The sequence below is a fragment of the Channa argus genome, chromosome 5 (genome assembly GCF_033026475.1).
Source record: "Channa argus isolate prfri chromosome 5, Channa argus male v1.0, whole genome shotgun sequence".
NCBI lineage: Eukaryota > Metazoa > Chordata > Actinopteri > Anabantiformes > Channidae > Channa > Channa argus.
The window spans coordinates 22,751,087-22,774,005 of NC_090201.1; the positions used below are offsets into that span (position 1 = coordinate 22,751,087).

Sequence of the window (22,919 nt, forward strand, 5' to 3'; positions counted from 1 at the left end):
GGAGTGTGAGTATTAATCAAAAGGATTTATAATCAGTTTCGCTCACCCTCTTTGCACTCCAGCGCCACTCGAGACTCCAGATTGTCCATTTGCATCTGCAGACGCTTCAGAGTGAGATCGTTCTCTTGTGACTTCCGTCTGTAGGCCAGTAGTACTATAATGACGACGATGAGGAGCAGCCCTCCTCCTGCTGTGATGCTGAAGATAGCGGGGAGGGTTAGCAGGCTGTCGGACCGGATATGAACTTCTCCTGGGGAGATGTGAAGGCCTCCTACTTGGACCTGGGTATTAATCATGCAAATACAAGCACAAAAGTTAAAAGCAATTTTAAAAATGTTTAATGCATATAAATGTTCAATAAAGAACAAGAAAAGAAGTCAAAACACAATGCCGAAGACAAATTGTAAATACATTTGGGATTTGGTAGATTTTTCTAACCAGCTGCCTTTGAAAAAAACATCTTTTTAAAGTCAGAGCTACAGCAGCTTTTTACAGCTCTTTTATTTTTATTTGAAAGAGCGCCTGTGGATAAGTCTGGGGGACAATGTGCCGTAATTGGGAACCCACGAGACCATGAGTGACAGACAATGACGAAATGGCACCGGCTAACTGAAACCCTGTCGGTGACCCACAAACACAGTGACGTACAGACAAATGCTGACCCAAATCCAGACAACAAGCCAAATGCAGAGACAGAAAACCAGCAGAGAGGCGGAAAACCCATTAGACTGACCAGGACTTTGTGCTGCCCGGTGAGGTTTGGTGGTTCACAAAGTAACTGGGTGTCAGACACCGTTAGAGAGCAGGGTGTATCACCGATAAGCACCGTGTAATTCAGCCTGGCTCCACCAGATGCAGATGGCACCAGGTTACGTCCCTGCAACACACAGAAAACCGTAAGCAAACAAAAACACGTTTAGAAGCATAAAGTTCTTACACAAAAAGTACTTTAAGATCCTAACGAGTTCTGGTCTGAGGTATCAAATGTGCTTTAACTGCATTATGCTTATGTATAGTATCAAGTGGGCAAAAATGATTTTCAGCTCTGCTTCTCAAACAATTTGCGCTTTTAAAGCTGCAGGTTTTTCCTCTTGACAAAATCGAGGTTTTTTAAGAGTGATTTCTTCGCTGGTCAAACTGTATGTGTAGCATTTTAACCTTTAATAAATTATCGCTGTGCAATTGTGAGGCATTAGTGTAATTACTATGATTGCTAATCTTGTAAAAGCCTTGCGTCAAGTTTCTGTGCCACATTCTACACCACGAGCCACTGAGTCATAATTTACAGGTAATGTGCTAAATTATTTGACCCAACAAAGGCAGATTGCAACGGGATACAAACCGATATGCTATGTTGTTCCTCAGTGGTGAACAGCAGGGCACATGGTGTAAAAGAGAAGGGTGGGGGGGGGTGATACAACAAAATTATGCACGCGTGACCTCTTTTTGACGGGAAGTGCAGGAGTTCATATGGAAAAATCCACCATCACATGTTGGATAAACATGAGTTGTTAGCTGCCAGTCCATGGTCTCATTTTTCCTCCCAGAGATAAAACATCTTTAACAGCAATATGCTGATATATAGAAGTGCTGTGTGGCATTGCTAAGATCAGGTCAGACAATGCTGAGTGATTGTTGAGGTAATACTGGGAGATTACAGTAATAGTACACACTGACAAATACTGTACTCTCTTCTAAATAGAATGAACTCTCAAACAGTGACTATCTATGGCCAGGTGATTAAAAAAAAAAAAAAAAAAAAAAGAAGCTATAATTACCTTGAGAATGATGGGAGCTCCAGGTTTCTGCTCCAGAACACCTGATAAGCTGAGGGGCTCCAGGTAAGGGTTGGGGTAGTAGATGAAGCTTGTGCTGTTGTAAGTTAGCAGAGCTTGAACGTTGTTAAAAACAAAGCCGAACTCGTCCACTTGTTTAATGGTCTCCTGGTCTGCTGTGTACTCCGCCTTCAGAGTCGGGGCGAAGCAGCTGATGGTGGTGGTGTTCAGCACTTTGCACACCTGCAGAGGAATCGGATCAGCTGCAATCGCATTTCCCAACGCATAGTACAACAACAAACCTGAACTATTCAGAGACATATCTTTATTTGCACACATTGGACACATATTCAATATTAATAACTATAATGTGATATTTGCAGAATAATCAGCATAAAAGTCAATGAAATTGATATAAACAAGTTAATTATAATTACCTATGACTTAATATTTCACGGATTACATTTGTTTTGATTTAAATGACATTTGTGAACACGAGTAAAATTATTCAGCCTTTGCTGAATATTAGGATCATTCAAGAATTTTCTGAACAGATGTCTCATGTCATGCCAAGGTGTGACATTCAGGACCCGAATTCCGCAAATCTAGCACTTATAATGTGGGAAATTTCAGGAATTTCTGGAATTTAGTATTGTCTTTAAAAGTAGTTTTTACTTTAAAATTAGTTACATTTTATGGTTAATAAGCTTCACTTATAAAACCATCAGCAGGTCTTTTTTTTTTTAATCATTTCAAAAAAACAATCTTAGTACTTAATTGGGACTTTTGAATCTAAAAACTGCATTTCAATCTGAATTTAATCTAATTTTCATGTTGGAGCTGCTGGTTGTGAATATCAGTTATGTTGCCACTGAAAAGTGTCATTGTTCTCAACCTAGAGAGTTTTGAGTGTTAGTCAATTAGCAGAATGGTGAGAGCTGAACCCCGCACGACACTAGACAAGGTTGAGAACGAAGAACTGATTCAAATACATAGGGTTAAATACTGTGATCCCTTGTCTGTACTGAATGAGCCCATAGATGAGTAACGGGAATGAGTCATTACGTATGTAAGGTACATAAATGACAACAAGAGCCCAAAATGATTCATCAGGTTGATGGGAAAGTAATGAAATGAAATCTGAGTAGAGAATAGGACTAACCAAGACCTGTAGTTCTGCTAACAAGTACGTTCCCCTCAAGAAATGTTTAAATCCCCCCTATGTGAAGCATTTAGGTGGAGAATTCCACAACTTCAGGAGCTGGACGTTACTGTTCCATCATTTTTACCATCCAGATGTTCAGAATATTGTGGTGCTGATTGATCTTTTTCAAATTGTCCAAGTTTGCTGATGGGCTCTATAGTGTTAATGATGGCAGACTAAGGATTTCTATAGGCCTCGCTGTTATTCATTAGCTGTTATTTCCATCGTATTTACCTCCTCCCACCCATATGTTCACCAGTCTGCTCTCGCTTTTGTGACCTTCTGCCTGTAAATGTATGTAAGCTGCTTTTCCGCTACAGTTGCTATTTTCTAATTGCAGAACAGGATGGATATAGAGACGTTAGTAATGTGCTAATATGGATTTCTTTTAGAGGCATTTCCCCAGACATCCACCTGAAACAGTTGGTTCCACTGAAGCGACATGTCACTGCTGTTATTAGGTTTTGGTACTTAATCCAGTGCTCTCGACTTGGCACTTTGCCATGTGTTGTCTTCAAACTCCTCAGCATAGACCCCTTAAATTCCTCCAGCCCTAGGCCAGGTTCTAAGCTTCAGTTTTATCCAAGGTTTCTCAGATAGCTGTTTCAAGTCAATTAACTGCTTTAATGATTCAAAACATTTTTTAAGCAGTTCCAGTGATGTTTTTGGGATGTGTGCGATAAAGAAACTGCCCTCATTAAATTTGCCAGTGACCCTATTTTAGCAAAGGGATTTGGGTGAACCTTCCGATTTAACCCTGTAGATCTCACAGCTACCAGTGACACTGTAGAAACTTTTCTTCGACTGGATCAAATTCTGGACCGGCATCATTAACAAAGCATTTATTCGGCTCAGGCCAAACCCCTCACAAACAATGTCTACATTTTGGACTCCTTCATGTTTTTCTTTCATACGCTTCTACCTGAGCTATATTACATAAAAAAAACAAAAAATCTTTGCAATGGTGTGCCAACAATACACGTACCGTGTGTCAGGTTTGAAAAGGTTCGTCCTGTTAAAAGATGAATTACAATTCGTTTCCAAAGAGGTTGTCGGCCATTTTTAGGACTCACCTCAATTGAAAGCAGTTATACCTCCAATCCTTTCGCCGAACTGATGCAACTAATGCTTTTATATCATATTTATGTTTTTATGTCTTGTAACCTGCTGCCTGCTACCTTGTTGGAATGGATTTTTAAGGTACTATTGATCTCTGTCAATGTCACGGCAAACTTTTTCTCCAGGACTTTTAATCCTCCTTTGGCCATGTTAAATTTCAGATGCACAAACTATTCCTCAACTGGTCCAAAGTCGAAAGCTTAGGGCTAAAGGTGACTGGGCTTCTGCCATCTGGGCCCCAGCAGTTTGGAACAATCAATCACTTAGAAGTGACCTGCCTGTGGACCACAGGGAAGCAGAATCGGCATCATAAATCACCTTACAAAGTTGAGTTGTTTTTTTTTTCATCTCAGTTTTTTAAAATCTCATTTTGGACCATTCTATAAGCAGCTTTTTTCGAACCTCTTTGTTTATAAAATGGTTCCGATTTTACAACCAGAGCGACAATGACATTTTAAAAGTTCCCATTAGTTTATGCTGCTGTATTTCAAATTACTGTTAATTCATTTACCATTCATTCTGAAGGCTGTTTAGTGCATAGACAGGACGGTTTTTAATTTGGTTCACGCTTTAGCAGGTCAGTGGTAACAATATTTACCTTTAAAATAGGCTCTAAACCAACGTCTCATCTTATTAGGAGTAAAATTATACATTTGTTTATCAGTATAAAAGCTTTGAGAATGAAAGCACGTGAAAGCAAAAAGTAGCACATTATCCACAACACTAAATCTACCTTGTTAGATTCCTAGCAAACTATCAATAAATAACAACTTTACTGTGCCCTTTTCTATCAGCTTGAACAAGCGACATCAATAAAGGCTGAGTGCAGCATGTTAGCAGTTGTCACGCTTACATTGACAGATTCGTGGCCGGCATATTTGACTCTGACCCGCGGCTCTTGAATTACATCCAGGTTGGTCCCAGTCACTGTCAGGGTGGTGTGTCCGCTGTTTGGAGAAAAAAAAATGTTGTTGATTTTAAAACTAACTAGCTATATTGGTGAAACACACATAAAAGCCCACCAGAATGCACACTGCCTTTTCAAAATGATTTAACTAGGGTGAAGACTGAATGGAGATAAACCTTTTTGACTTGCAAACAACATCTTCCAGTTAAACTGTATTACTGTAGGTTTTGTCGAGGTATAGCTGGCATGGCAGCTCGCTCTTTGTCATTGGGCAGAAGAGCCAGATCAAACGGCGAACCAGCTGGCTGCTATTTGATATTCATCCATGACTGTGAGCCTGGCATAGAATGAATACAGGTGCTTCTTGTTTACATATCTGTGCTAGATGTGATTAAAATATACAACACTCTCTAATCTTTGCATAACCTGTGCTGCAGTGTGAGTCTAGAAACCACCAGAGTGAATTGAGAAGTAGAGAAGGAACGACAAAGAGGGACAAATCAAAAGAATGGTTTAAAAAAAGACCTGGACAGTCTAGTCAGCCAGAGAGAGTGCCAGTCCTTCTCTTCTCACACTTCAAAGGCTACCTAAGCTTGTAGGGCCACATAGTGGGACTGCACATTCATGACGAGAGCTCTTGATTGCAGCTCCACAAAGCTCCTCCTGTCACTAGGCTGAGGGCCAGGGTGTCTTTCTAAAGGCTAATCTGCAGGGATGTAGAGCTGGGTAATCCCACGCGAACCCAAATTAAGTGCCATCTTTTATTTATTGAAATACAGGTAACACACCTTTCAAGTGTAATAGAAATGTTTATGCAGCAAAGGCACCTTGTTAAATAACCAGCATCGCTCTCTCAGTGAGTGGAAGTCAGTGAAGGGGATTTTAATGAAATAGAATACTTTTCCCTTGTGGGGCTCCACAGGGGTTCATATAAATAAAAAAAGATTTTCCACACCCAAATTGGAAGGATTCTGGGGGTCCTGTGGGGGATCCACAGGAGGTTGCTCCCCGTGCTGACATGTGATTTTCATTTATTAAACATGGCACTGCTGTTGTTTGTAAAGCCAGAGTAAGCAGTGTTCACAGATTTCCAGGGAATGAACCTGCATCTGGTATAATGTTACCTGATAATGCTCCACAGGGGTTCAATGCGCTGGACTGTTGGATCCTCTATGTACTCAAAGGTCAGACTCCCTGGAACTTTGGCCCGATCAACAGTCAAACTGACCTGCACTGGTCCCGCTCCCATCACAGATGGAGCAGAGAAGCACACAATCTCTGACATGGTCCTCCTGGTGGGAGTATCAAAAGAGGGGTTTATTCATGCCTTTGATTGTTACTGGCCACTTGCTGCTTCAGTTGCAAATCCCTGACTTCATGCCGTTATGAGCCATGCACAATACCATGAAGGGAGAGGATTGATTTTAGTCTGTCCCGTCTCCACCTCCTTACAGACACATTAGGGATTGAAAACTGTAATTAGAGGGTGCTCTAGCTAATGGCTTCCTCCCCTCAACCTCCTGACTTCAACCATGTGAGGCATTTTGAACTTTAAATAGTTATCTATAAATACACAGAGAACAATACCTACCACTGTAGCTTTCAGCACCCTCTCACATATCATTAAGGTTTTTTATTAACACAAGAACACTTAATTGTATCTAGTGTGCTTTAAATGTCTGTTGCAATCTTTTACTGTAGTCTGTTGAGAAAGGGGGCTACATCCTTAATATTGTTGGGAGGCAGTGTCCCTTTAATGTCTGTGTCTGGAGTTTTAAGGATTGTGAAGTTAGAGCAAGCTATTGCTACCATAAACTTTGAAATCAGTCTATTCTGCTTCATCCATTCTCCCTCTCCCCAAAATGCCCCCAAACTCCCATATTTAGGAGAAATAACTGAAATTCTTGAAATGGGCAAGCATCGCTCAGAAACATTTAGAAAGTAAACCTTATCTCTGCACTGCTAATAGTTTTAGGTCGCAGAAGAATTTGACAGCACTTGTCCATATTAAGAAAAGTTTCATGCCATAAGTCTAGTAAAAAAAAAAATGAAACGTGCTTTTAAAAAGGTTGCATCAGGAGCTCATGTCATCGTCAGCCTTACCTGTACAGCTCACAGGTCTGATTGCCCAGGTAAACATTTACTGTGCTGCCAGCACCCAGATTCTCCCCAACAATGGTGACCTTGGTGCCCCCAGATTCGGGTCCTCTGCCTGGGGTCAGCGCCAGCATTGAAGGGATCTGTGAAGAACTAAAATTCATTAATTTTTCATTCAACAGAGGTCACATCCAGAAGTCAGTGTGTCTTACTGGGTCACACTGAAAGCGAGACGTGAGCTAAGTAACACAAGTGCTACTGAAGAGACATTCCACACTGACTATGACCCCTGTTTAGCATCTCTGTCATCAGAACGGTGGTGTGTGTGCCTGTCAGAAGAATGAGAAGATAGTGGCCTGATAAACTGCCTATACCAGGCTGCAGTAAATTTAGTAAAAGTAGCTGCTTGTCAGCATCTTTGAGCTCAAACTCCAACAAGATCTGCAACGTTTCAGTCACGATGGTTTATAGTACGCCAAACAAATTCACTATTACTGCTTAGCTCTCAGCTTAGATTAGTGGATGTTTGTTTCAGTGTCAGATTTACCACGAAGGAGTAGAGCTGAGAAGACTGTGCACGTAGTTCTGGTCTACATTCACCAACACAGAGCCTGACTGGACCTGGTGCACTGCCTTTGGGAGCTGCAGCCATCTCACACACAATCCTGTAGATACATACACAAATGCATGAATATGGGTGAACAAATACACAGCCGTGTAAAAGACCATCATGCATACAAGTAATGACAGCAACCGGCCACGCACACAGCAGAGTCGCTGCACTGTATGACGTTTTTCATAAATTGCACTCAGGTAAAATGGCTTTTGCTGCTCTGTGTGATTGAGGCAGACATTCATAGAAGTTGTGGGTCAATACAAAAGACCATCTTTCTTCGTAATGGGAAACCTATAACAGCAATATAACTCAAATGATAAACTACCCCCTTCCTATCTCTAGCACTATTGCCACCCACCATTACCTCTGGTTGCCATGACAACACAGGGGTTTCTTCGATAGATCAGTATTGCCTGTCAGGTCAATAAGATAGAGTACACCATGAATAAGTCATTATAGCAACTGACCTCATGCTGAAATTAATGCTTGTAACAGTTGTAATGCAATGTTTTAAAGTCCTGTGTGTGCCAAATGAATGGCCCTGCCTCATGCTCTGCTCTGCACAAGAAACTCTGTGTTCCCCGATACAATAAGAGCACCCAATGAATTGTCCCTGCTCAACCCTTCTATTCATACATCACAAGAGTTTTCCAATTTTCTGCTGGCATGTTCTTCTTTTTTACAAGGATATAAATATAAAGTCCCAGCAGCCTGAGCCCAATCGCATTACATGCCTGTGAGAGAAACACATGGCTAACAGATTGTCCCTCCAGCCAGCAACATGCAGCGCATTTCAATTACAGCTGTGCCGACAGCCTCATAACGGCAACGACACAAAGACTGTCTCTTCCTTTGGCTCCGACTGCACCAGAGCAATGCAAAGCCCCCACACAATCCTACAACCTGATGAGCCATTGCTACGCTCCAGCTTCACAGACTATGACGTCTGTCTGAGAAAAAATTGTATGAAAGAGACAAAAGAGAGACATTGAGGGTGTGTGTGCGTGTGTGTGTGTGTTTACTGGCACTGCGTTTCTGTGTACAGTACAGTATGAGACAATGCATGTCTGAGCGGGGGGGGGAGGAGCCTCTTACTGTTCTGCAGTGATATATCCCTCCTCCTGTGGGGTGCACTGCACTCCTGCCACCTCCACATTTCCCTGCAGCTCAGAAAATGACAGACCCAGGTTCAAGCCCTGGATAGTGACCAGTGTGCCCCCCTCCAAAGGCCCTGCCGCTGGGTTCACCTGTAGGGAGAAGAAAAACATTACAATAGGAGGTCACATGGTTTCTTGTGCTGATGTTATAAAGTACAGTATAAGCTTGTCAGTTTTGTCCACTAGCTATTATTTACATAATTAATAGTGTAAACATTGCAGTTGATTGTATTTTAATTTTCCTAAGTGTATTGTTTTAGTTGGAGGCAGTAGTTTCCCAGTGTTTCTTAAAATAGGATAAGAATCATAAAGAGCCACCAAAATAATGTTATTAGTTACAGTTATAATGGAGAGCCACATGGATTAAACGGTTTTCTATCTCCATCTCACAAGACATAGAATTATTGTGAAACAAATTTTTAGTAAGTCCCGGTTTAACCTGACTACCTAAGATTGGCTGTCCTGACTGTTACAAAATATCGGGCAGGATTAGGCAGACCGTATCTACAGAGCCCCGGGAGGTCATGTAGTGAAAAAAGATGTTTGGGTGACAATCCGTGGGAACTGACTGACGAACCGTGTGCACAGATTAGTAAACCGAGGCCACCGATTAATGAAAAAAATTGACCTGCTAAAAAGCAACTATTTACCAGAAACTAATTGCTTTCTGAGCGGAGCGTGGATAAACTGTTAAATAGGCTAAAAAAAACTGCGGGCTGCCGTGGCTCCGTTAGTAGACCGGGGTTATCCACTGCAGGGTCAGTGGTTTAATTCATCGTACCGTTTGGCCACATGATAAAGTGTCCTTAAACCCCAAGTTGCGTGAGTGCTACTTGTGCTTTAAGGCGCTTTAGATAAACGACTCTGCCAAAAACGGAATAATCCTGATAAACGTGAAAGGAAGTTGTTGCAGTTTAGAATGGCGCGGTGTATGCATCCAGCATGGTTACAAAAAAATCCAAGTTACTGTCTTTAAACCCGTCCGTTTCGCACAGATATACTAATGAGCTGTTTGTAAGCATCATGCTAAAAAGTGACCAGAACTCATTGGTGTCCATGGGGATTATGCAGAGCCTGTTAAAGAACCTAAAAGCTAGATTATTAATAAAAGTTCAATTAAAAAGTGTAAAGTATAATTAATATAAATAAGAATAATTGATTTTAGTTCAAGCTGAAGGAGGTCATTGCAGTGGTATAAGCATTTAGCATAGTTACAAGAGAAGAATGCTGTAGTCTACAAACTGCAATGGTTTCCTATTATTCAGTTTACTCAGAGAATTTCAAAAAGAAGTAAGCACACAATGTGTGTGCACTGAAAAAGCAGCTGTATGCGTAGGTAAACTGGCCGACGTTTCTTTACCACGCTGTGCAATGTGGACAGCAATCTGTTTCTGGCACACAGTCATTTTTTGGCAAATCTTTTTATTAATCAGTGCCTAAATAGTTCACAGAAATATTTCTTGCTACATTTCCCTTCAGGGGTTCCACACAGCTGCGTCAGTATAAATTTACTGGCCCCCAGAATGCACATCAATCTACAGTATGTAGATGTGTTCGGCCACAGGGTAACCAGGTTTGCTTTAGATGCTTTAGATTTATTTCAAACACTGAATGCAATCTGAAGCAATTCAAACTAATTTCAATGAATAATGCAGTGAGTCAAAAAAAAAAAAAAAAACCTTGAGAAACCTATTCAAATTCCTTCCCAGTGTAAAGTTAACCATCCCAGCTGGAAACCCCTAGACCTGCAGAGCAGAACAGGAGCAATGTCGGCGCAACACTCCCTCCACTCCCGAGCAGCACTCGGTAGTTGATTCATTCTGCTGCAGCTCCTTCAGAAACACTAATAATGTGACGGGGACATCAAAGGCTCGCGGCTCTTTGAAGTGGGAGAGCCTTGCATCTCTGTGCCTGACCCATTATGCCTCATTCTAAAGAATGAACAGGAGTTTGTGACATAAAAGATCCATCACCACTCTCTAAACATGCTGAATTCGTTTAGCTGTCAAGCAATAAAGGTTTTCAGCCGTCTTGAAATAAAATGTCTCAGGTAAACACACACTTGCACAGGAAACCTGAAAGTGGCCACAGATAAAAATTAGTCTTTCTTGTTGCTATTTACAATCTGGCAAGGGCTGCTGGCATAATGTTTTCTGGTACGGTAATATCAGCGACAGGCAGATGGATAGTGGGGAAAAACAATGGTACAAACACATTCATTGTCTTCACGTTTTTATCAATAATTAATTATATAGTGTATAAACAGCAACTGCAGCAGCAAGTACTGCATGTGGTCCTTGAAGCCATGCGCTGATGTCATTTGAACTTTATTTCTAAGAACTAACATCATTTTCCTCTACAGGCTAACAATCTTAATTAAGGTACACAAATCAGTCACTGTTATGCCGGTGTGTTACCATGGAGATGTTAACCACACTTATTATGCTATTAGTATTGTATTTGCGCTTTCAGCTGGGAGAAAAGTTTTAACTACTGTAACTACTGTAACGACCTGGGTCATTTACTGTAGGATTTTTTTTGATACCTCAGTGTCACATAAGTTGTTTTGGCTTTTTATTTCTTAAGGACAGAAAAAAAACATCACATTGCAGCTTTGTTGTTTTACGACGACTGAGGTAAGTACTATATAACTTTCCCTACCCTCCAAAGTACTTACTCCAAATAAAACTGCATTTTTAGCTACTTTCTTGTGTTTGTATAGTTTAAATATGCAATATTTTGAAGCTTGGAGGCTTGACTGACGGACAGGCTGACTGATAAACTGGGCAACAGCCCGAAAGAACAAAAGCCAAACCTCAGTAATGTGTGGGTTGGTGCACTTGACATTCCTGGCAGAGAGGTCCAGCCAGCGGCTAGCGTAGGGGGAGATCGGAGGACAGTGCTGCTTCATGGTGCATCGGCCCTCGCTGCTACACCAGCCACACTGGAACTTCCTCTCTGCCCGCAGACACATGCCACAGCTGTCCCGCTGCGCACTGCACTTGTAGAGGTGCACTGTGGGATAATGCATGGAACATCTGGTTAATTGTTACAATAATCAAGTAAATTCACATGCTACTACTGATGTTTCAGGATATCACTCCTGTGAAAAGCTTAGTAAAGCAAATCAAAGCCCTAAAATATTGATGCTGTTAAAACAAAATATTGACCAGCAGGGAGTGCTGTTACAATTCGTACAACTGAACTGATTGAATCGAGCTGATCAGCCAATAAAAACACACGTAATTTCATTTAGCTCCACAAATACCAGACTTCAAACATGTCAGTTCAATGAAATTAATAAAATGTACAGTTTGTCTAAATTTTCTGCTCCACGTATTAAGAAAAATGACAACATGCCAACCCAATGAACCTTTCTTTGAAGTCTGTCTCACTGGGAGTCCCCACTCCTGTAGTTAGCCATTATTTATGCCCATATAAAGTAATTTAACCAAAATTATGAGTGCGCCTGTTAAAATTCATGGTCATTACTGTGCATATCCTTGACTACAGGGATGCGTTTAATGTATAGTGCACAGTGGCAACTGACAAATACCTTGTCTTGCATGATAAATGAGAGGAAGCTAGGGGCAACCTTGAAAGCCAAACTGAGCCGATATGGAGGTTTACCCTTCACCCTCTGGGCGCCCAAGTGATTGGGTGCTTTTTGATAACACTCTCTGCTATTGTGAACTTTCACTCAAGGCCCTTTGAGAAACTTGAAGTGCTCTCCGTGACCCATCCATCTCTTGTGGATTGAGTGCTTTACACTTCTCTGGCATAGTAGTGATGGATGGCAGAGGCACCTTTAATCTTCTCGGGATTGTCGATGATGAAATTGCCGTTCCATACGATGGAGAGATCCACTGCCAGGTCGCTGATCTTCACACCCTCGTACATGTACTGAAAAGCAGAAACAGAGAGAGTGAGCGAGTGAGGGGTACAGTGCACACAGGGAGAGAGAAAGTCAAAGAGAGACAATGGATAGAGTTTTTAAAAAAAAAGAGAGTTGGGGAAAATGATGAAAGGGCAGCAGAGAGACGAGGCTTTTAACCATCTGTCATTTCTGTCATGGCTGTCTGCTCCTCTCCTCTGTGACATGTAGGGACGCAAACCCTTGCCGGGGTGGCCGATCATCCACGTCTGAAGAAAATAGCCTTTTCATTCATTGCCACTGAGCAGAAAAGGTGGTTTGCATTGAAATTGAGCCTCTCATTTGCATTTTGCAACAAAACGCACGAGAGATTTCCTGTTGTCATCCCACAGCTGTGACTTCCTGTTGAGATTATCTTCCCGCTATCAGTCTGACGCTGTCCATCCTATAAGATATGTCATATCCATCGTGGTATTTATGGTACTTTAATGTTTGTTTCCTAACTATTTTCCTTTCCTACTTTCCTTTCCTGTCAATCTCCCTGTCTTCTCTCACATGCTTTGCACTTTCCTCATTGTTCTCGCTTCCTCTTTCCTCTACTTTCTTCTCAGTACGCTCAACACCTCAGGCGGTATTCAATGATGTACCCTATGTACCTTGCCTACACAGCATCCAAGCTGTCTGCCTCATTTGACAGCTGTGAGTCTCACACTGGGAGTGTTTGAGGTCATACCGAGCTGTTCTGGCACTGCACGCTGGTGCTGTTGAAGCGCAGCGCCGTGACACGGTGGCTGACACCCTGCACGTGCACCACACACTCGTAACCCCGCTGACCCGACTGCGGCTGGGGAAGGTTTCTGGCCCTCAGGGTGATGGGTCGGACCTCGCCAGCCGGAATGAGAATTTCCCCAGAGTGAAGAAGCTGAGGGCAATCCTTTAAAAACAACATACAAACACACATAATTGTTATATTCAGAGTGATGGACCATGCATTTTTCATATCACCCGTCCGTTAATATTCTGCATACATTTAAAATAGTGTGAGTAGTATGTACATAACTAGTTTCCCCCTGAAGAATTATCTACACCATGTTTGTATGTTTGTTTAAATTTGTCTCTGTGTCTATGTATGTCACCTGTCTGTCTGCACAATATGTGTCTGTGTTGCCTAACTCACGCAATTCATACTGTATGAGAGCATTACATAAACATGAAAGTCTAATGTAGCACAGGGATTACTGGGGTAAATAAATCACTAATCCAAATGTGCCAAGGTGGATTCGTCTGCTGTTCACTTCCCTCTACTGTGTGTGCAACACTATGGTCTGTTGTAAATACACTATGAACACTCCCATCAGCGCATTTATTGAATCTTCAGTTACCTGCTATATGTTCGTGTTCATACCCACGCCACAGAAAATATTATTGGCCCAGTCATATTTGGTTAGGGCTGTTGATTCATTTTGTATAAAGTAAAGTATCAGAACTACTGCATGGCTTACCACGACTCTCTGTACTTCCTTGCTGTCCATCTCTGGAAAACTCGTAATGACTTTAGTAATCCCCTGACTTTTCATGCAGTGCCAGCACGAGGTCAAAATTTCAATTTGTTCAAAATTATGGGTGATGACTAAACATTTGCTATGGCATTCCCACCAGCCTCAGCGGTGCTGTCTTTTGTGCTCATTAGTAAATGTTTGCCTGCTAACACGCTCAGCTACAGCGGTACTGTGGATACCTGCGGGCTGACAATAGCATTTGACTCAGAGCAGTCACAGATGGCCGCATCACTGACCCTTACGTCAGACTGATTGTAAGTAGTGTGGCTAGATTTTTATATTGAAATCAGATATCGTGCCTTCTATAGTCTCACTTAGGAACATACAAGCGGTGCTCCAGAAAACTAGGCTTTAATCAGCTAATGAACCCGTAACTCTGCGGTGTCACTGTGCTAATGTACCTCTGAGGCGTTGACTCTGCCTTCCTGGAAAGAACAGCTGCTTGGGTCATGGGTGCACAAGTTGCGGTATTTACACCAGTGGCAAAGAAAAGTGCTGTTTACGCAGGACAGACACCTGCAGGATGAGATGAACACATTATTACTTTACAGCGGGCCTGCAAAATTGTGACAGCACAATACTACCTCTTGTATATTGAGTTGAGCTGTATGTACACTGTATGCATTTTGTTAAAGATATACCTCTCTTTGGTTTCATCTGGCCCTCCTGAGCATTAAAAAGTGGAGACTGAAGAAGGATTATAGCTTTCTGCTGAATTTATCACGTCAGTCTGTTTCATGAAGAGATCAGACGTCCCCAGCTTCCACACATACTGCGAGGTCTTATTTAGAAGATGATAAAGTGATGACCTTGAGCATATGTAACCATTTATTGACATACAGCGTTGTCGTTGGACGTACAGCTTTTCATTTCATAAGTCTCTAATCAGTTTCTGATTCTTTACTGTAATGAAAGCAGTGCTTTTTATGAAAACACCCATCCAATTCTGGATTACATACAAAATCTGTAATGAAAGACACAACTGAATATTTGATGGGTACAATTGTGCAACATCTTTGGCTCTGAATCATTTCACTGCAGCCAGCGGTCAGTTGCGGATTACAGATGGGCTGAAACAACCTCGTTGGACCGGATTTAATCACATTTTGGTCAACAAACAGAGAGGTGATGGTTATAACTTTGGGAGGAGAACTGAGAGATGAAGGGATGAGAGGATAGAAATAGTTGGTGCACAGCTGTGGATATATCAAACAGAGAAATTGTAGAGCTGAAAATGTAACATGTCCTATTTTTTGTAAACCTCCAATAAGATGAAACAAGTAGAAGCAATCTTATACTGCAGCTCATAGCAGGCTACAAATGCCAATAAATGTAGTACAGCACCATTAAATGTTGGCATTAATTAGCTGCCAAGGGCCAGTGTGGACATAAAAGTATGTGTGCGTCTGTGTGTGTGTGTGTGTGTGTGTGTGTCAGAGAGAAATTCGGGGAGTTGGGTATTAATAGCACTGGACTAGCAGGGTGCTGCAAACACTGGATAATTAATTATAGAGGGTGATGTGATGCTGAGGTGATAGAAGTGGTGGGGGAGGTGGAAGAAGAGAAGCTGGGTTAGGAGTATGTTTGGTCTGAAATATTAATCACAGGAGTTCACAGGGTCACCCTGCAGCTAATGGAGGCCATATTGGTGTGGGGCGGATGTGATGAGCTTCCAACTGTTTCTCTCTAATGGCTTAATATGGTTATATTGGGGCATTCATGTCACAGTCAGAGAGCATTTTGAATAGATGGCATGTGCAGGCTAATTTCCTCGGTTTAGCTGTGAATGCTCCATCATTAAAATGTTCCCTCCTAGAATTAACTTATTATATATCCCTGAATCCAGCTTTTGTAGCTGAGAATAGTGTAAGGCACTGTTAAAGGGCGGTGAATGGATATGGAAGGTTTTCAGTCTAAGTCCCAGTAACACCTCAAAAATGAAAAGAAATATTACATTGCCTCTAAACGTTTGACGTCCTGTTGAAAGAGAACGTGAACAAAAGGCAGACATTTTCATGTGGGTCCTTGAAGTAAGAAATGTGTTTTGTTAACTGTGAAAACTTATAAAGTTATTTTCAGGTCAATTGTAAAACCAACAAATGCAGCTAATTGGCATTCGTCCCAACAAGATTTGTCATTTTTATTCAAATAGAAACCCTTTTGCCATAGTTGACTGTTACGGTAAATACCGTTGACATTAGCATAATGGCTCAAAGTCAAAACCGCTTCCCTGCCCAGTTAGGAAGCTTATATTGGCACGGTAAAACTGCTGAGCATTTAAAGAAAGTCCTCTTTAATTTACATTATTTTATCCGCCCTCAAGGCGCCCGCGTAAGGCTTACACTCTAAACTGTCTTATGTCTGACAACAAGCGCAATTTACTAAAATGCTCCTTGGGACAAAGTCAAGTCAAAAAGTGAGTGTGTGCGTCTAATGTTTATCTCTGTGGAGGTCCTTGGGGGCTGCTGGCCTACAGCAAAGTGCACTAGTGAAGACACTCAGTCGTGAACATTGTTGGTTTCCTGGACTGCTGCCAGATGGGAATACGTATAGAGTATTGCATTAAAGAAAAATACACGCTTTGCAAAAATGTAAGTGTATAACAACTGATGGAAAAACAGGTTTACTTGTATTTAAAGCCGTGAGCAATAAGCCCACAAACTGCCGGTTCAAGCAAACGTGAAACAAACAGGCCACGGCAAATGCATCGTGTTGATTTAAATGAAACCTGACAGGTAAATTGAACTCACAGGTTATCTACCAGCCTGATCTTAAGTGGGGTTGTGAACATCAGTACATCATTGCCCTACATTAAGTTTTACTCCACCATCTATGGAACAAATCAGAGGTCGGTGTCTAGGCTGCAAGCACGTGTGTGCAGTTGGACTCACGTTTGATGTGTGCTGCAGTTGTAGAACTTCACCTCCGTGCTGGCGAACATTTGACCTGTCTCCTTTGAGTTTAGACGAAGCTCTACGCCAGCCCAGTCTGAGAGGGAGGGAGAGAGTGAGGGGGGGGGGTATGAGCGTGAAAAAGAAGAGATGCAGAGAGAGAAGGATAAGTGAAGGAATGAAAACAATGAGCAGAAAGAGGAGGTCAAATGAGAAAAAATATTAATACTTTTATCACATTTCTACAAAGAGCCACCTGGTGCCTGCGTCTCTGCAAGGGCATATTGCTGTTGTCTTGAGAAAACCTTCAGTCGGAAACTTCAATTGAAGGATTACCGTATATGCTCAGAGGAGACTCTACACTTATCAAACTCTTTGGATAAACAAAAAATACAAGGTGGTCAATCTGAGAAGCAGGCTGTTTTTCCTTTTTGGGAGTGGAGATATTTAACATTTTTCACATGACAGTGGCAACATCCTGTATAGTATCATATTGTGTACGTCTTGACGTCTGATGTCTGAGCTCACCTTGTCCTTCTGGTATTTGAGGGACCTCCTTCCCAGCTGGGGACAGACACATAACCCTGTTCCCTTTGACATGACCATCCACTTGGGCCTGCTGGCCAAAAGAGCAGGTGATTCCTGCTGAAAGGTCTGGAACATTATTCACCTCCAGCAGAAGCTAAAAGAAAGCAGAGGGAGTTTGTGTGGTCTGGTGCACTGTACATGTACAGGAGTGGAGAGTGCTTTAGTGTGTTTTTCTACATCATTTAATGGAAAGTATGATGTTTGACATTGTGGGAAATGGGTTTATTGGATTGATGGAGGAAGATGGGACATTAGATACAACATACTCACACTGTCTGTGTCCATTAAATATGAAGCTACAGCCTGCAGTAGATGATCTTAGTACAAAGGCTAGAAAGATGAGGAAACATCTGGCGCGGCTCTGCCCAAACCTGGCAACATCTGCATTCTTCAGCTTCACCGATGCTGGTAGGCATGTTCTGTTACATATGGGCAGAGCCAAGCAAGTTGTTCCCCCTGTTTCCCTCCTGTCTGTGTACTAATCTAACCATCGCATGTCTTAACATTTAACATTTAATTCAATTAAAGCATTTTTCCTTATATATGTCAAACTGCTCCCTTCAGATAACGTTTCTGCTACTGTACTTTACTCTTCTGTGCGTCTGGCTACAGTACAAAAACAGATAAATTAAGCGTTTAGGAAATGCAATCAGCCTTTTGGCAGATGCAGAAGAGATGCAGACGGAGTAACTCTTTGCTAAAAAAACCCAACTCCCACCTATTTTTTTTCCCCTCCTTCACATTTGTCTCTCATCTCACAGTACATATATTTAAACCAAAATAAACAGAATTAATGCCATGCAGGCAGACTTTCTGTCTCCTGTCACCTCTCACAAAGCTAATCTTCTCTCCTTAAGCCTGTACTTACTGTACATGTGGCTGCACGAGGCCGCTCACAGTGATGGCTTATAAACATCAGTATTGTGAGTGGCGTGACAGGCCAGTGATTGGTGACATGATAAGGGACTCACAGGGACACTGTGTGCTGACACAGCAATGCTGTCGGGGTGAGCGATAACCTTCACACAGCGGTCAATGTCAGTGGCAAAACGGAAGTTCTCCTCTGCCCTGTGGCACCGATCCCTCCTTGAGCACCTGTGGAGCAACAGAGACTCATAATTAAAAATGTGTTTTAAACAGTGCAGCAAACGTAGCCCTTAAAATATGTCGTTTTGCATGTTTGTGTTACATGGCGCCATGAAATTTGATTAAGACATTCGTGTCCCATGTTGGATGAATTTTGACTAATTTGGTTATATATGGATTGGTTTTATATGGATCGAGAGTTTTTTTAAATTTGTACATTTAACTGTAACTTAAAACAAATTTGCAGTGGGGTGCAAATGTTTGCATCCTCTTATTCTGAAAAGGCAAAGAGTAAACCAAGGAATGCATTTACATCAGGATAATATGTAATGCACAGTTAGCTAGTACAAATGTTCCTTCATCAGAAATTATTAGATTTTAAAACATTTATTTTTCTAAGTGGATGCAAACTTATGCACTAGTATTTTTTTTTACTTATTTCACTATATATCTTTTGGTCAAAATAGCCAAAGAGTGTATTAAAAAGTCCAAAAGTTTGCATCTCATTTGAAAACCATCTAATATTTGACACAGCTAACAGATAGCATTACATTTTATGTTAATCAAAATATTTCTTTTTGGATTTGATTTACTCTTATTGTCATTAGAAAATAAAGCTTTGAATCATATCGTAAAATATGCTCAAATATTTATCAGAAGCACACGTCTGAATCTATTTTAAAGCAAACATTTTGCCTTACTACATGTTAAAGAGATGTTTTGTGTGTGTTTGAGCTGTTATTGGACATTGTTATCTCCTGCACACAGTTGTCAGATGCTTGGTTGGATTAGAACTCTTCTTTACATTTTTCTGTACTTTTTTGCTGAGCAAATTACACTGTGAATGTGAAACAGTAGCTTCAACTCCTAGATCCCAACAGGCAATTAAAACTAACAAGTGAGAGGGTCGACAGCATAGTGTGACCTAAGATTAATCTCATAAGACTCAAGTGCAAGTAAGAGAGCAGAACTAAAAGTAAAGGTGTAGGCAGTTTGCCTTATTTTGTATTTATTTTTTTTTAAATGAGGTTTGTTGTTGAGGTGTTTTTCAATGAACCCATTTCTTCAAAAGACGCAATAAGAGTTTGGTCTCTGCAGGCTCCGAGAGTAGCAGGCTGTCTGTGCTTAAGTATAAATACTGCATTATAAGAACAAGAGTCTCTCCGCTGTACAGTTAAATCCTAATAGCAAATGCTAGGAGTATTCTGGCTGTACACCATTATCTCTTTCTTTTAAATGTGTAATGCGCACAGTGAGGGGAGACAGTACTTTATACAATCTCAGATATTGCTGAGGGGGTGGCACCTCGTGGGAGAGCTCAAAGTGCACTGAGGCATCTGCTGTAATTACAACACAATATAAAGTCAGAATGGAAAATGCAGTGACAGCTGTAGCTGGCTGGGCTCCTGAGGCGGACTAGAGCTGCAGGAGTATAGGCAGTCACCTCCTGACCACTCATCAGCTGAAGTGCCTCCAAAAAAAGGGCGCCTTTTATCTCAGGCTTTCTTTCACTGCCTTTTATTTTGCCTCTTTTATTCATCGTGTTTTGTCTGATCGAGCCATTTGTTCCCTTCTCCTTCAGGCTTTTACATGTTCATGTCCCCACACACACACACACAAACACACACACACACTTTGTCAGATAGGTGCTTTGCTGCGCCATGGCCAGGGTGGGAAAGTGAGCTCCTGAAACCGGTCTACATGAAACTCCGTGAGAGTCATTCAGAGGCTAAGGGAAAAAAAGACTTCAATCTCCCATTTAATAGACAGAAAAATAAAGTAGCCTCATTCTGCAGTGTGAAGGATCATGATTCACTTTTGGTTACTTGAGGGAACAGCCGCCTACCTATTCACTGATAAGCGAAAGGTATTAATCTAAAAAAAAAAAAACAACAACAAAAACACAATAGAACTTCAGGACAGAGTCAGCATTGAGGGGGGAAAAAGTAAAAAACATCAGTTTAATGAGCTCATTTAGATTACAAAACGAAATCTGATTTTTTTGTTCTACTCACTTGCAACTCGATAACACGGAGAGCTGCAATTTAAATAACTCTGATTATCATGAAGATTTTGCGCTATGAAATGCAGACATCATACGATGGGACAGGCGCAAATCCCTGGCTGAGGTCAGCTTCAGACACAGCGGCTGGTTCAGAAACACAGGGCTTTAATCTCCTGAATCCCCTTTGCTCCATATCGAGGCATTATGCAAGTTAACCTGGGGGTCAGATAATTAAGATGGAAGAGATAAGCTTGCCCCGCTACGTCCAAAAATGTTCCCTGGGTATGTAGAGGTCCAGTGTGTACATGCGCTGCAACTGCAAGGCTAATCCCTCCCTCCTCCATTAACACCAGTGTGTCCTCCTGCCTGACTGACAATAAAACTTGGCCAGCATGCAGTTTCTGCTCTCCGAAATAACACAGTTTAGGAGCAATCAAGCCGTCTAACAACCACATCCTGACTTTCGGTTTGTCCCACAAGGCATTTATATTGGTGAAGTCCAGGGAGTACAACAAATCCTGAATATTAAACATCACAGATCATGTGACCATGTGGTTTGGTTTATTTATAACATTATATGAGTTGTTTGCTGTTGTGGCTTTAATCCCTTAATTGTGATGTGTGTGTATATGAGCATGAAGGCAGAAGAGGGAGAAGCAGACTTACATGTTGTCGAGGACACACCAGCCACAGTGGGGGTCACCAGAGCTCAGGCACTCAGCACATGTACCGTACTGCTCACAGGCCTCCACAGGGACTTGTGCAACCTGAAGCAGAGGAGTAACATGGAGATTTAGGATGTGTAATAACAAATGTTAAAGAAGGAGGCAGAGGCAAACAGAGGGAATGAGAAACACAGACAAATCAGACAAATCAGAAAATAACATCAACATTTTCTATTTGCTTACAATTTGCTGTGCAGTGCAAATGCAGTCATCTTGAGTTTACAACGCACTCTAGGTGAGTAAGTTTACAAAAACATAAAACCCAGTTTGGCCAATTTAATATGTAATATGTACATTGATCCATATCATACAAGAACATTTAGAATAAGTAGTTAATAATCATTAAGTCTTAGGGGTTTTGTAGAAGTGAGTCATACAATGTCAACCACAATGAGTAGCTCATTTCTTAAGTTTATTTCCAAAGGGACTGGAATTTGGAGAAAGTCAAAGCATTATTTTCTTCCTTTGGAAACATGAGCAAAACTTTGCAATAAAGCTTTCTAAGACTGTCCTCGCTCATACTCGTGATCCAGAACTGAATTGTAATCACATTTCACACACAGTACAGTGTATCCAGCAGAAAAGAGAAGCTACATATACATACATATAGAGTTCACCCAAAAATATAATCTGTTGGAGAAGTAGATTAGGAAAACTTACTGTCCTCAGTAAGTTTTATGCATGTTTAATTTTTGCTGCGTAAATATCATCCTTCTGATTAAAGTTCCCAAGTCTTTGTGTTACAAAATTTCAAAAAAAAATTGCTGCCATGGAGTGAAAATAAGGTCAGTGAAGGCAAGGAACCAAAATATTCTGATGAAATAATAAGCACTTCTGATGAGGATAGACCAAAGCTCATTTCATCATGTTACTTATTTATATATTTAGCAATATATGGAATCCTCATCACAGTTCACACTGTGGAACATCCCAGGGGAAAACAACCCTATTTTCCTGCCTTCTGCAGCTGACACAAATCTGCAACAAGCGGTGTTTTCATTCTGCCCACACCAATGGCAGGAAGAACATGTAATGATGAGAATCATTTTTTTATGTTCTTATTTAACCTTCTTTAAATATAACATCTCCTGTTCTCGCAAAGCTAAAGCATGGCCATGTGTGGACTCCTGCTACAGTAATTGCAGTATAGGTTTTGGCTTTTCACATGCAGGAATACACAAAAGAAGACATAGTCAAAATGCTGCCTCTACCTCAGAGTGTGAATGTCTGCAAACCATAAGTTCTCCATTAGTTGCTGTGAGAGTTACCGCCGTCTGACAGCCAGCAGCACTCCTGCATACAAAACAAGGTTGGCG

The 22,919-nt window shown here is 41.3% G+C and overlaps 1 protein-coding gene across 3 annotated transcripts in view; it reads right to left on the minus strand.

The window, feature by feature from the left end:
- LOC137127242 (plexin-A2-like) overlaps window positions 1-22,919 on the minus strand; it is a 68,033-nt gene that overhangs the window by 15,229 nt on the left and 29,885 nt on the right. For all 3 annotated transcript variants that reach the window (XM_067503928.1, XM_067503929.1, XM_067503930.1), the window contains exons 5-20: window positions 21,545-21,645; window positions 18,759-18,882; window positions 17,728-17,881; window positions 17,200-17,296; window positions 14,710-14,824; window positions 13,483-13,683; window positions 12,682-12,778; window positions 11,691-11,890; window positions 8,814-8,965; window positions 7,650-7,767; window positions 7,109-7,245; window positions 6,130-6,297; window positions 4,952-5,045; window positions 1,779-2,018; window positions 734-877; window positions 47-281 (exon numbers count right to left, since the gene is read on the minus strand). In XM_067503928.1, the coding sequence (XP_067360029.1) occupies window positions 47-281; window positions 734-877; window positions 1,779-2,018; window positions 4,952-5,045; window positions 6,130-6,297; window positions 7,109-7,245; window positions 7,650-7,767; window positions 8,814-8,965; window positions 11,691-11,890; window positions 12,682-12,778; window positions 13,483-13,683; window positions 14,710-14,824; window positions 17,200-17,296; window positions 17,728-17,881; window positions 18,759-18,882; window positions 21,545-21,645 (2,377 nt within the window). The remainder of the gene's footprint in view (window positions 1-46; window positions 282-733; window positions 878-1,778; window positions 2,019-4,951; window positions 5,046-6,129; window positions 6,298-7,108; window positions 7,246-7,649; window positions 7,768-8,813; window positions 8,966-11,690; window positions 11,891-12,681; window positions 12,779-13,482; window positions 13,684-14,709; window positions 14,825-17,199; window positions 17,297-17,727; window positions 17,882-18,758; window positions 18,883-21,544; window positions 21,646-22,919) is intronic.